The sequence below is a fragment of the Cervus canadensis genome, chromosome 5 (genome assembly GCF_019320065.1).
Source record: "Cervus canadensis isolate Bull #8, Minnesota chromosome 5, ASM1932006v1, whole genome shotgun sequence".
Taxonomy (NCBI): domain Eukaryota; kingdom Metazoa; phylum Chordata; class Mammalia; order Artiodactyla; family Cervidae; genus Cervus; species Cervus canadensis.
The window spans coordinates 69,121,986-69,135,021 of NC_057390.1; the positions used below are offsets into that span (position 1 = coordinate 69,121,986).

At 54.7% G+C, this 13,036-nt stretch overlaps 1 protein-coding gene across 1 annotated transcript in view; it reads right to left on the reverse strand.

Annotated features, from left to right (window-relative positions):
* Positions 1–662: 662 nt before the first annotated feature.
* The window catches only part of KCNK3 (potassium two pore domain channel subfamily K member 3), a 39,026-nt gene continuing 26,652 nt past the window's right edge, over positions 663–13,036 (reverse strand). Inside the window, exon 2 of the mRNA XM_043469147.1 lies at positions 663–4,027. Within this exon, the coding sequence (XP_043325082.1) occupies positions 3,105–4,027 (923 nt within the window). The 3' untranslated portion in view covers positions 663–3,104. The remainder of the gene's footprint in view (positions 4,028–13,036) is intronic.

Consider the following 13,036-nt stretch of genomic DNA (forward strand, 5'->3'; position numbering starts at 1 on the left):
CCCCCAGCTACAGGGAGCAGCCAGGAGCGCCTCAAAGGCTGGCTGTGTCCTGCTTCCTGTAGGTGCCACCAATTCTTTCTCTGATTCCTGAATCCCCAGTAAATAGGTCTTTCTCTGTATCTTTCAGGTGACCTATGTGGGTAGGTGGGAGGACTGGGATAAGGTGCCCCTGCTCCTACCCCTTTTGTTTCTCCAGTGTATTTCGATCTTCAGGGAGCAAACCATTAGTAGGGAGAGAAATCAACTTAGTGGGCTGTGACCAGCATCTTATAACATGAACTAGAATAGAAAGCATTAGAGTGCACTGGCTGTAGTACAGGTTTCATGAAAGACAGACAGACAGGAACACAGACAGGCATGGGTCGTGGTGTCAAAAGCCACTGCGGCTTGCACTTGGTGACATCTGGAAGCCAGAGGCTAGCTGATTCCAGGCATTGGCACCAGCTGGGCAGGGCCCATCTGCTCCCGGGTCTATCCTGGGCTCTGGGGCCCACTTCCAAGCTGAGCTGTCCCTCCACACCCAGAGAAAAATGAACCCCAAATAGAAGTGCCCTCTACATATCTCCCCCTGAGATGCGTTTGCTGTGTGTGTCCACAAACCCCGGCGGGGGAGTGGCTGCTCCCCAGCAGCGCCAAGGGTACATGATAACAGAGGCAGCTGAGCCTGAGCCTGGTCTCCATGGACAGTATTTATTAGGCGCCATTCTTGGTGTGAAGACAGATACACAGGAGGGGCTGAGGGCAGGCCGTGGCAGCTGCGGCCTTTGGGGTCCAGGGGCTGCCCGGGGTGAGGGTGTGGGCGCAGGGGCGTGTCACCCACACGTATTGCATATTCTGTGGCAGTGTGCCCAGGCATAAGGCATTGGGGAAGCAGAGAGGCTGCCTGCAGTTGGAGGGGTGAGGGAAGCAATTCTGGCCTTCCAGTTCGCTAGGAAAGACCCGGCCGGAGATGGAGCAGCCCACTCTGTGAGCACCATTCGGCCTCCTTCCCCACCATCTCCCTGCAACTTTGGTTGTGGCTCCCTCGGGACTGACGGGACGGGACCCCTCGAGGGCAGGGTCACACACAGGACAGAAGCAGCTGGCACTGCCTCGCCCCCCAACATAGACACAGAGGGCAGCCCCAGGTCCTGGGCCCCGCTGTCTATGGCACCTGGGCAGCCAGGTCCTCCCCACTGAGACAGGATTCACACAGACTTCCTCCCTCCCGGAGGAGCCCAGAGACTGAGCATGTGGTCGGGGTGGGGCTGGGGCTGATTGCCCTGGGGGCCCCACTCCAGCTTCCCTGAATGCCAGGGCCGGCCCTGCTCAGCAGTGTTAAGGAGCTGACATGGGCGCAGCAAGGCGGGGCAGTCTGGAGCGGGGAGAGGCCCCTCACCCACCCCTCGATGCTCTCCTGAGTCGCGGTCCCAGTTCCCGCTCAGGGTGCCAACTGTGAAGAGCCTAGGATCTCACCTCCATCTGCTGCCCTCCACCTGGGCTTCCGGGTCGAAGGTGGGGCAGGCAGTGGGTACAACGGGGAGGGCCGTTCCTTGCTGCAGCTGTGGTTTCTCTCTAGCTCCTTGGGACACAGGTACCATTGCTGTCTGTGGGGCCAGAGATCATGTCCCAGGAGGACACGCCTGCGGCTCTCTAGATTCCCAGAGAATCTAGACACGCCTGCTCTGCCAGATTCCCAGACTCCTAGAGCCCAGCTCCTGGCCTTTCTTCTGTGAGTCTCAGCTTTGCTTACCTGGCCCTAAGGATTCCCCTGTTTGTACGGAGGAAGTTCAGAGACTGCGTGGGGCAAGGGGGTCGGGGGGAAGCGTTCTGCCCTGTGTCAGCAGCCCACTCAAAGCCCTGCCTCATGGCCAAGTGGAGGATCAGCTGAGCCCAGTACGGGCTCAGTCCTGAGCTCTGGTCCTGGTCTAAGGCCCAGCTACCCACCCAATGCCGGGGTGTGCAGGCCAGGAACTTCGCTTGCAAAGAACAGGCAGAGGAGTCAGAAGGCAAGAGAGCACTTGGGACAAACAGCCTGTGTTCTTGCTCCCCTTTGCCTTTTGTTACCCGCGTCACCTTGGGCAAGTCGCGTCACACGTCTGGGTTTCAGCGCCATCTGTAAAATCGGGATGAGAACTCCTGCCCTGGTGACCTAACTGGGGGGCGGGGCGGGGGGGAGGTTGAGAATCAAACAAATCGGTAGAGAGGACAGGGTTTTCCAACTCACTCCACAGATCTGAGAGTCAGTGATTAGTAGCAGCAGCCAGGAACCACAAGGAGGAAGTTTTCTGTTTGATTCCAAGGGGTGTCTGATCTGGAAGGCTGGGTCTGCCTGCGAGGATGTGCCTGCAGGCCAGTTAGCTCTCATCCACCAGGGGGACCATTCAGCAGACTGTTGGGCCCCTACCTCCCCCTTCCCTTCTCCACCCCTCCTGCAGCCTGCCTGTCCCTGCTTCCATCTGCCTGCCCTCTGGGGACTAGCTTTAGGGACTGCTGGGTTTCCATTTCCTCCAAAACTGCAAAGCCATGCAAAACAACACCAAAGGGAGTGGGAGACTGGGAGACACGGCTGGGGATGAGGAAGGGGAGTGGGACTGAGTGGGGGTGACCTCGACAAAGATACCCTGACTTCTGGAGCCAAGGGAAGGTAGGAGACCTGGAAGGACAGAGGTATAAATAGAGATGCAAACTTACACGGAACACTAACTTCCCTCCAGAAGGAGGAAGGGGAGGGGTTGGGGGGGGGGTCTGGATACCAGCAGGGGCCTCTGCGAACTGGCGAGCTCCTTATTTTTCCAAAGGGATGGGAGGCTCCCAGCTTCTGCCTTCCCTCCTCGACTCCCCTCCCCCCAAGTTTCACATTTCTCGGAATTTGCAGGGCGCAGATGGGGACTCCGGGGTTCCTCAGAGCCCCAGCTCCTGCCGGCTGGTGCAAGCAGGCACAGTCGGAGATGGGGGGCAGGGGGAGGGTGGTGAGGGGTGTAGGGGCGCCCCAACGGGGCCGAAGGCGGCTGGGGCAGCCTCTTCGCAGACCCCTGCTGCTCCTGGGGCAGAAGCCCCCTTCCCCCCCACCCCGCCCCACCCCGCCCGTGCTCCTAGGTGCTCCAGGCCCCGGAGGGGGGCGTTCACACGGAGCTCCTGCGCTTCATGAGGCTGCGGAAAGTGGACAGGCTGTGTAGGCCCGTGGACACGGAGCTGATGGCGGAGCGCTGCGCCCCGCTGCAGAGACAGCGGTGCGAGGGCGTGTCGCTGTAGCGGCCGCCCCCTCCTGGCGATGAGTGGCTCTGCTCTACGCACGTGTCGGACGTGGAGAGGTCCCGGGGGATGATCATGGGGATGGAGTACTGCAGCTTCTCGCGGCTCTTGTACCAGAGGCAGGAGCACATGGACTGGAAGTGCAGCACTTCGGCGTAGACGTTCCGGAAGCCGCCGCCGCCGCCCGCCGCGGTGGACGAGGCGGTGTCGGTGGTGTGCGCGCTGCCGCCCCCGCCGCCCGCGCCGCCCGCGCCGCCCCCGCCGCCCGCCTGCCCGTTGCGCGTGAGCAGCGCGCGGTGCTCGGCGTCGCGCTTCTCGTCCTCCGCGTTCATGGTCATGAAGCGCAGCACCACGAGGTTGAGGAAGGCGCCGATGACCGTGAGGCCCGTGAGGATGTAGACGAAACTGAAGGCCACGTACTGAGGCTGCGTCTGCAGCGCCTGGTCCTTCTGCAGCGCCACGTAGTCGCCGAAGCCGATGGTGGTGAGCGTAATGAAACAGTAGTAGTAGGCCTGGAAGAAGGTCCAGTGCTCGTAGTAGGAGAAGGCAGCGGCGCCGATGCACAGCGTGCTGATGCACGAGAAGAAGCCGATGAGCACCATGTTGGCCATGGACACGTCGGCGCGCCGCATACCCAGCCCTCTCTTGGCCCGGTGCAGCAGGTACTTCACGAAGGTGTTGATGCGCTCGCCCAGGCTCTGGAACATGACCAGCGTGAGCGGGATGCCCAGCAGCGCGTAGAACATGCAGAACACCTTGCCGCCATCGGTGCTGGGTGCCGCGTGGCCGTAGCCTAGGGGAAAACGGGGCAAGAGGAAGAAAGCACATGCTGATGGGGCTGCCCTTCCAGAAACCTGCCTCCCTTCCCCCTGCTCTCTCCTCATCTTCTGCCACGGTGGTGCGGAGTCTGGCCTCTTTTTCCGGACAGGGAAGCCTGGGGCACTGCAGCCCATGAGGTCGCAAAGAGTCGGACACGACTGAGAGACTGAAGAAAACAACACATAGTTATGGGCGCATCCTTGTCCCCAGGCACTGTGCTAGTTCTTCGCTGATGATTTTTCGTTTATTCTTCTGACCACTCCCTGGGGGTCGGTAAAGAGGAAGAGGAAGCAGGGAGGGTTAAGTGCCTTTCCAAGGTCACACTGTTTGGAAGCAGAGCAATTTGCCTTTAAATTAGAGTCTGTTTGATCAAAGACCCGACCTTTTTCTATACCCAGAAGAGGAGCTGACTGGGGCTGCTGTTGGGAATTTAGTCATGGGTACCATGAAGAGCACTGGCGAGTCAGTTGGGAGACCTGGCTTCTAGTTCACTGCCTGTGGGCATTGAACCTGTTCCTAGTCCTCTCCAGGCCTGGGTTTCCTTCCTATTAGGGAGGAGGTTGGACTTACTGAGTTCTGACATCCTGGGATTCGATGTGAAGGGAGGGAAACTAGGGTTCCTTGGTGAGTTCCTTGCTGCCAGCTAAAGCGTGGGGTGTAGTTCCCCACTGGGGCTCCCAGAGGCAGCCGGCCCACTCGTGTCAGAGAAGGGGAAAGGAGACATCCCCTCCCCCCATGCATTAGTGCTCCATGGTCCTCATCAGACTCTGTTTGGGGCCCTGTGGTCATCCTCTGTGCCTGCCCCCGAAGTAGGGTCTGTCCTTATAGGGAGGTGGTGTTGCCTTTGTCAAAGCAAGAGCCTTCCAGGTGTTACTATCACCAGGCAGGCAATCTCAACCCATACCATGCCCACCATGCCCTTCAGTCCTTACCCAGCCAGGAGCCAGGCAGAGGCAAAGCCTCCCTCCGAGCCAGTTATCACATGGCCTCAGTCAAGAGTCCTGCCTGGAGGACAAGAATCCGCCTGTCAACACAGGGGGCACAGTTTCGATCCTTGGTCCGGGAGGATTCTACATGTGTTGGAGCAACTAAGCCTGTGTGCCACAACTACCAAGCTGGTGTTCTAGAGCCTGCAGGCTGCAACTACTGAGCCTATGTGTTGCAACTACTGAAGCCCATGCACCTGCCTAGAGCCTGTGCTCCGCAACAAGAAGAAGCCACTGCAGTGAGAAACTCGATCAACACAGCAAAGCGTAGCCCCTGCTCACCACAACTAGAGAAGTCTGGCGTACAGCAGCAAAGAACTAGTGCAGCCAAAAATTAAAAAAAAAAAAAAAAAGTTCTGCCTGGAGACATGGAGGGGAAAGGACCCTGGATGGAAACTCAGAAGTCATTGGCACAAGTTCTGGCCCTGTCACTAGTGGCTGTGTGACCTTGGGCAAATTACTCCCCCTCTCTGAGCTTGTTTCCTCATTTGTAAAATGATGTCTGCTGGTCCTGGCCCTGCTTCCTTCACTGGGTTGTTAAGATACTTACTTTTATCAACAAGATTATTATAATAAGGTAATGCTTTCTATTTTCCCCTCCTTCTCAGCCTTACCAAACTTAACCAAATGCTTCTTCTTCCCTGCAGCCATCCTGGATTGCTCACAGCTGGAAGTGATCCCTGCCTTGAGTGGCACTGAGAATGTTCAGCTTTGAAGTCCAGGCCCTGCTCTGTCACTCAGGTCCCCCAACTACATATGAATAGCTAAATACTGGCTTGGGGTCTGTGAGAGTGGACACTGCTGGACATTGTCATGTTCATCCCTACCCACCCCCCCTCCCACACACATTGCCAGCCAGGCCTGTGGAGTATGCCCCAAATTCATGTGATGAGTTGATGGCAAAGTGGGATACCGTCTGCCTTGGTGTCTAATCTGCATGCAAATCCCTGCTCTGCTATGGACTGTGTGTGTGTTTTGTTTGTTTTAAAAAACTGTCTGAGGGGGACCTCTCTGGTGGTCCAGTGGTTAGGACTTCTTCCACTGCAAGGGGCATGGGTTCGATCCCTGATTGGGGAACTAGGATCCTGCATGCCACTCGAGGTGGCCCAAAAATAAAAATAAAAAACTTCCCTAGCCTTAGTTTCCAACATCTGTTAAATGGGGCTAATAACTAGCACCTGCATCACAGGGCTTCAGGGAAAAATAAGTGAGAGAATGTGTATAAGGCACTTAGTATAGAGTCTGGTACATATCAAGTGCTCGATAAGAACTCCCTGTGATTAATAATGAATGAAGCACCAGGTTTCCTCCACATTTCCAAGAGATCACCTGGGCTGGTGGACATCTCAGTTCCAGTAAAGTCAGCATCGCTGTGAATCTTAAAGCTTAGGGAGGTCTGGGGAGTGTGAGGTTGCGTGCTGCTCTCAGATTGGGTTCCCCTGCTCCCCAACTATGGCATCTAGCTGGTGACGGTGTCATCCCTTGCCAGGGGCCTAGATAGCTGAGCTCTGGAGTCGCTGGGCCTGGCCCGTCTGGGCCCCAGCAGGGTGAGAACAGATTGTGCCCGCCAGCTTGGCCACGGCAGCCAGACCACAACTCACCTAGACAGCCGGGCGGGCCCGGAGCCAGAGCAGCTCCTCATCCTGTCCTTCCCTGTCCCCCAGCGGAGGGTGTGGGGGAGAGCCTGGCACTGTGACTGGGGCTGAACACAGATTGGGAGGCATGGACCAGCCCCGGCTTGACCACATGCTGGCTGTGTGACCCTGGGCAAATCTGTTCCCCTCTCTGGACCCCTCTGGTCTGCTCTGCACTGTGGGGGTTTGAGCTTCAGCTGTTAATTAATTCCCACCCTGGCCGTCACCGCTACAGCTGCCATCAGGAGTAAAGGAGAGAGAATTCCCTGATGCTCCAGGGATTAAGACTCCATGCTTCCATGGCCAGGGGCCTAGGTTTGATCCCTGGCCAGGGAACTAAGACCCCAAAAGCTGTGTGGAGCTGCCAAAAAAAAAAAAAGGAGAGACTGGACATGAAAGTACTTTGGAATTTGTGGAGCTCTCGAAGGAAGGAGCAGTGAGAGGATCTCACAGGGGAAAGCCGGCCTGAGAATGTAGTCCTGAGGATCAGGAAGTTCCTGTGGGGTCAGGCAACCGTATCCCACCGTTTGAAACATATGCTACTGTCACCACCATTGCCACCTCGTCTTGTGTTTGCTCATAAGCTGGGACTGCTCCTGATCCTCTATCCTTTAGGAAAACCCAGTGCCTTCCTGTCTGGCAGCCTCAATGCCCACTGTGGCTGCCCACAGAGTCCCCCACCCCCACCGCAGAGCCTCAGGCCCCTGCTACAGCCACTGTCCTGTCCAGGGTGGCCCCTGCCTAGACATGCCTCACCCTCTCAGTCAGATGCCCCGCAGGGCCCACTCTCCCTTCCTACCACACGCTGAGGCTTCAGATCTTATCCTTCAGATACATTTTAAACTTTAATGCTCAAAAACTTCCTACAAGGTCGTTATTATGACTATCTCCATTTTTTATGGTTGGAATAATGAAGGCTGGAGAAGCCTCGTGAGTTGGCCAAGGCCTCTAGACACTCTGACTCATTGCTCATTCCAATGCCTCAGAGCCAATTTATCACCCAGAAAGGCAACCAGGATGGGAAACTGAGGCCACAGAGAAGAGCATCCCACTGGGAGCCCCATCTCCGGGCACTGCCCTGAGCTGGACGTGGCAGAAATGGCAACAGGGGTGTGATGCCAAGGCATTCGGACGCTTTTCCGAGGATCGGGCCTAGGGTCAGTGTGCCCCCGCCCCTTCGCCTGTTCTATTGTCACTGGGTAAAAGAGCGAGGGAGCCAGGAGGAGCTACTGACGTGGGCACCCAGCTTGTAGGGGAGCCAGCTGGGGTGGAGCCTCTCCCCGGGGGCCCTGGAACTTCTGGGAAGTAACTGGGAGTTTGGCAAGGCCTGTCTGCCTGCCAGCAGGCCAGCCGCCTGCCCCAGTGCTCACCCCCATCAGGCTTGGGTTTATGAGGGACAGAGGGACGAAGGGAGTCCCCACTTTTTCCTTCCTGTCCAGCCCCACGCATCTCAGGGTGAGGGGCTCCCTCTGTTCTTGTGTGACCCTGACACACACAGAGGCTGTGCTCCGGGGATGATTCTCTGAGGGTCCTCCCTCACAGGACCTGATGACCCACCAGCCGACACTCACGTCCTGACCAGGAAGCTCAAGCCCCTGCCTATCAGAGCGCTTACTGGGGCTGCGCCTGTCGCCTCTTCTCCCAGCCACTTTTCCTGAATCCAGCATAGACTTAATGATCCTCAGAGCCAGAAAGGTCCTTACTGATCATATGGCCTAGTCTTTATATTGTACAGATGAGGTAATGGAGGCCCAGAGAGGGAGAATGACCTGCTCAAGGTCACGCAGCTAGCAAATGGCAGAGCCAGGACTATAACCTGGGATATTCAATCCCAAACTCAATGCTCTGTCCTCTGCCCTCTGCCCTCTGTCTCAGTATAACCAAGGTTGACCTGTTCATTCAACCAGAACCCAGCAGCCCCTGCTTGGGAGCAACCCAGCTAAGAGATGCCTAGAAACCTGGCTGGAGCATAGAATTTACCTGAGGAAGCCAGGTGGCTGGATGTAAATAGTCATATGAATATTTTGAGACAACAGGAAAAATTAGGTGGGATGGGAACCTCGGGGCCTCAGTTCTTCTCTTTTCTTCCCAACGTCACCAATGGGCTCAGAAATCGGCTGAAGCTCTGTCTTCCAGGGAGACGCAGAGGGTTGTGGTCCAGTCCTCCCTCCTACTGAACTTTTTCTCCCTGTGGCCTGTTTCCTTCTAGTCAAAGCACAAATAACCAGCCTGAGCCCTTGGTAATGGCCTTGGCTGGGTTGGACTCAGCTGTGTGGTCCCATTGACCTCACATGCCCGCAAGCTTGAGTGCCTGACCTCTCACTCCTGGCCTAGCTGGCAACATGGTTAGAACACTGGCCACAGCCTTGGGTGAAAGAACAGCATGGGACTAGGAGACTGGAGATCTGGGGCTCTGACCCGGCCCTGACCGTAACCAGCTTGTGCCTCGGTCAAGTCCTTTTTCCTCTCGGGAGTTCAGTTTTCCTCATTTGTGACATGGAAAAATAGGATAAGATGAAAGGTCCTCACTTTTCCACCCTGGTTATGGATGCCTTTCTTTTTCAGTTTACCCACTCATTCATAAAGTCTAAATTTTGAAGGATTTTACATATGAAATAAAATGTTGATCAGTACAGTGTAGCTACTACCTAGAATAGGCACTGAATAGATAATTGTGAAAAAATGAATTATTTTCCTATTAATTAGGAAAACTTGCCAATCAGAATTTCTGATTAGCATGGGATAACTGATTTTAAGAGACTGAATTAAGTTATTGTTATGCTTTTTAAATAATGAAAATGGATATTTCTGTTTTCCACAGAATCTCTGCAGTTTAGTGGTATAGGTAAGAGTAGCCTTTGGAGTCAAAGAGATTTCAACTGTGACCAGGTTATTTAATCTTCTAGGTGCCTCAGTTTCCTCATCTGTAAAGTGGGAATAATGACGCGCTTAACTCATAGAGTGGCTATGGGGATTTGATAAGTTAGTTGACTTAAAATGCTCAGGATGTTGTGTGTTTAGTCACTCAGTCATGTCCAACTCTTTGCGACCCCATGGACTGTCTTCTCTGTTCATGGGAATTCTCCAGGCAAGAGTACTGGAGTGAATTGCCATGCTCTCCTACAGGGGATCTTCCCAACCCAGGGATCAAATCCAGGTCTCCTGCATTGCAGGCCAATTCTTTATTGTCTGAGCCATCAGAGAAGCCCAAGGATGTTGGAATCAATAAATATTAATCATTATTATGAATATTTGGGGGAACATCAAGATTAGATGGTCGTTAAAGTTCCTTTCAGCATCTACATTCTGAGATCAGTGTTGCCCAAAGGTAGATTTCCTAGAATACTAATTTCATGGACTGTTAGTAACTGTTGGGTGAGAAAAGGGTTGCTTAGTTAAATTAAATTGCAGGGAATGCTGAATTCAACTGGATTCTCTGTCATTTAAGCGGAGGCTTTATCAGAGCCCTACACGTGTTTGTGAGCAAGGTCAGACAAAGTTGGGAGAATGTGCTTACGTTTTCCTGCTTATGTAACCTTGGAATGCTTCTCTTACAGTGCTTATTGCTGGATGAATGTTCCTTGGAGCAACAGTTTGGGAAACATTCTTCTGTAGCATCAAGAACTCTGATTCCTTATTCCAGGTCCCTGACTTTGAGATTCTCTGGTGTCCCGCCTGTGGTTGGCCCAGCCCCTCTGTAGATTAGAAACACACAGCCCTTAGCAATGCCTAGCTGCAACCTGTTTCTGGGTTCCCCGCAGACTTAGTTATCTAATGTAAATACGGCCCTGGCCAGGCTGATGTTTGCCCTAAGGGAAGGTGGATGAGGTGGCCTGTGGCCAGAGATGCCCACAGGCTGTGCACTCTGGGCCAAGCTGGGCTGATGCAAAGCTGCACGTGGGGAGGAGGTGTGACCTCAGGATGCTGTCTGGGCCTGGTAGGACAGCCAAAGAGGACTGGGGGCTCAAGAGAGACAGGGCAGTTCCCAGGGACTGGCTGTGAGACCCTAGGTGCCCCCAGAGGGGGGGTGGGGCTCTCCTGCTGGGCCTGCAGAGGGCACCTCAGAAAGGCCCACGGAGGACTCACAGGCACAGACAGGGAGCCACCCCCTTGGTACAGAGGTGGCAGCAGCGTGAAGCCAGGAAGTAGGAATGGAGGCGCTGCTGGTTCCTTCGGTGTGTTAAAGGAGATGTAGCTGAAGGAAGCTGGCAAGAGTGCCCAGGCCTTCGGGAGGGAGGCAGGAGAGAGGCTGCCCAGCTTGGTGGAGGTGGGCTGGGGAGGCAGGCCTTCTCCTTCCATCCTCCAGAATCCGGCTCAGACCTCGCCTTTTCCAAGGACCTTTGGAGTACCTTCCCAGGGCTGGAGGCGCCTCTCCCTCTGCCTGGCTCCCAGGCTGGATTTGTGCAGAGGAGTTCTGCAGGACTCTGAGCTTCTGGAAGGCCTGCAAGTCCCCTCGGTGTCTGGCACAAGGCCTGGTGGGTGCAGCTGCTCAGATAACACTGTTCAGCCCAGACAGCTGAGAAGTATGAGATGTGGATGAGAGAAAGCTCCTTTAGACACCCAGGGCTGGGGGAGGACAGGGAGGAGAGGCCATTGTGACTCACAGCTCCTGCCCTCCGGGTGGCCCTCAGGCCCCTGCGAAATGAAATCAGCTTCAGGGCCCAGAAGGAATCCCCTCTGTCCCAGGCCTGGCTAAGGCCCGAGGTAGGCCTGGGAAATCACTCGCGCCTCAAGGATCTGGGCTGGGAGAAGGGACCAGTGCACAGAACCGGGTCTGGAGTTTGTCCCCCTCCATGCCAGAGTGCCAGGGAAGGACAGTTCTCAGGCACAGCCCCCCTCCCTCAGCCCTGTCCCTCTCCAGGGCCTCTCTTCCCGTCTTCCTGGCTCCTCTTCCAGCTCTTGTTTCTATTGCCCACCATGGTCCTCCCCCTTCTCCACCTTCCTCCCCAACTTTCCCCTGTGGGGGCCTTCTGCCCTCTCCTCTTTCTCTCTTTAAGCTCACTGCCATCCACAGGTGCCCCATGACTCCGGCTCAGGGTCCTCTGATGTAGGACAGTCCCCCTCTTCCCCCCTCCCCAGGCCCACATGGGATTAGGGGGAGTTGAGGAGGGGGGGGCAGTGCTGGTGTCATGGAAAATCGCCGCGGCAGCCAAGGTCAGTGTTTGCAGACACAGCCTGGCCTGAAGCCAGGCCTGCCTCCCTGGCCAGCTCCCTCTGGCCTATCCCAGAGGCCAGCTTTGCACAGGGGCCCTTGGAGGCACCCCACGGCTGTTCTGGGTTCCAGGGGCCAGGGAGCTATCTGTCCTGGAATATGGGAGGCTATGTAGTTCAACTCGTTCATTTTACAGATGGGTAAACTGAGGCCCGGAGAGGGGCAAGGACAGACCCAGGACTGAAATCCAGGGCACTCTGATCTCGCTCAGTCCTCACTGCAGAGGGGACCCCTCTAAAATCTGTTCTGGTAGGACAACAAAGAGTGAAGGTTGTTGTAAGTGTCCATTAAGTCAAAGGCTAACTTGAGGTGGGTGATGGAGCCAAGAGAAGCAGACCCAGATGATGAAACCACAGTCTTTGAGCTAAAAACATCTTCTGTCTGAAAGTGAATCAGATGCAACATCTCAGGAGAAGCACTTTGAAACCTTCAATGCCCCATCCAAAGAGAAGGTTATTATTACACAAATTATTAAGATGCAAAGCAAAGGTGGGAAATGGTTCAGAAAGAGTTTAAGATGGGACCTCAGGGAGAGCTAATGGTGGAGAACTCCAGTTCGGGTATCAAGAAGGGCTTCACAGAGGAGATAGTATTTGCCCCGAGCCCTGAAGGATGGAAATACAGGGCTCTGTTGGAAGGGAGCTGCTAAAACAGACACAATGCTGGGAAGACACGTGGCATGTTAGGGGCAGAGAAAATTAACCCAAGGCTGATGGGCATTCTCACTAATGGAGGGTGAGGGGAACATGACCAGACTCTCTCAAGAAGGCAGCTACATTATACATCTCAAGAACCTTGGAAATGTACTGCCTGTGACCCTGCAATGCCACTTCTAGGAATCTCTCCTGGCAAAAGAACCAGAGATCGGAATTAAGATTTATGAACAAGGATGTTTATAGCAGCATTTTCATTGTGAAAAATTGCAAACAGTCTGAATGTTCACCAATAGGGTCTGGCTAAACATATTAAGGTATATTTATGTGGTGGAATATTGTGCTGCCATTAAAGTGCTATTCTTAGGAGTTTCTTAATTACATAGAAAGACTACTATTGAATATGACATACAGATGATAGGATACAACTCTTTATGTAATGGGATCCCACAGTAAACATACAAATATGAAAAATGTAACTACATACACACACATAGA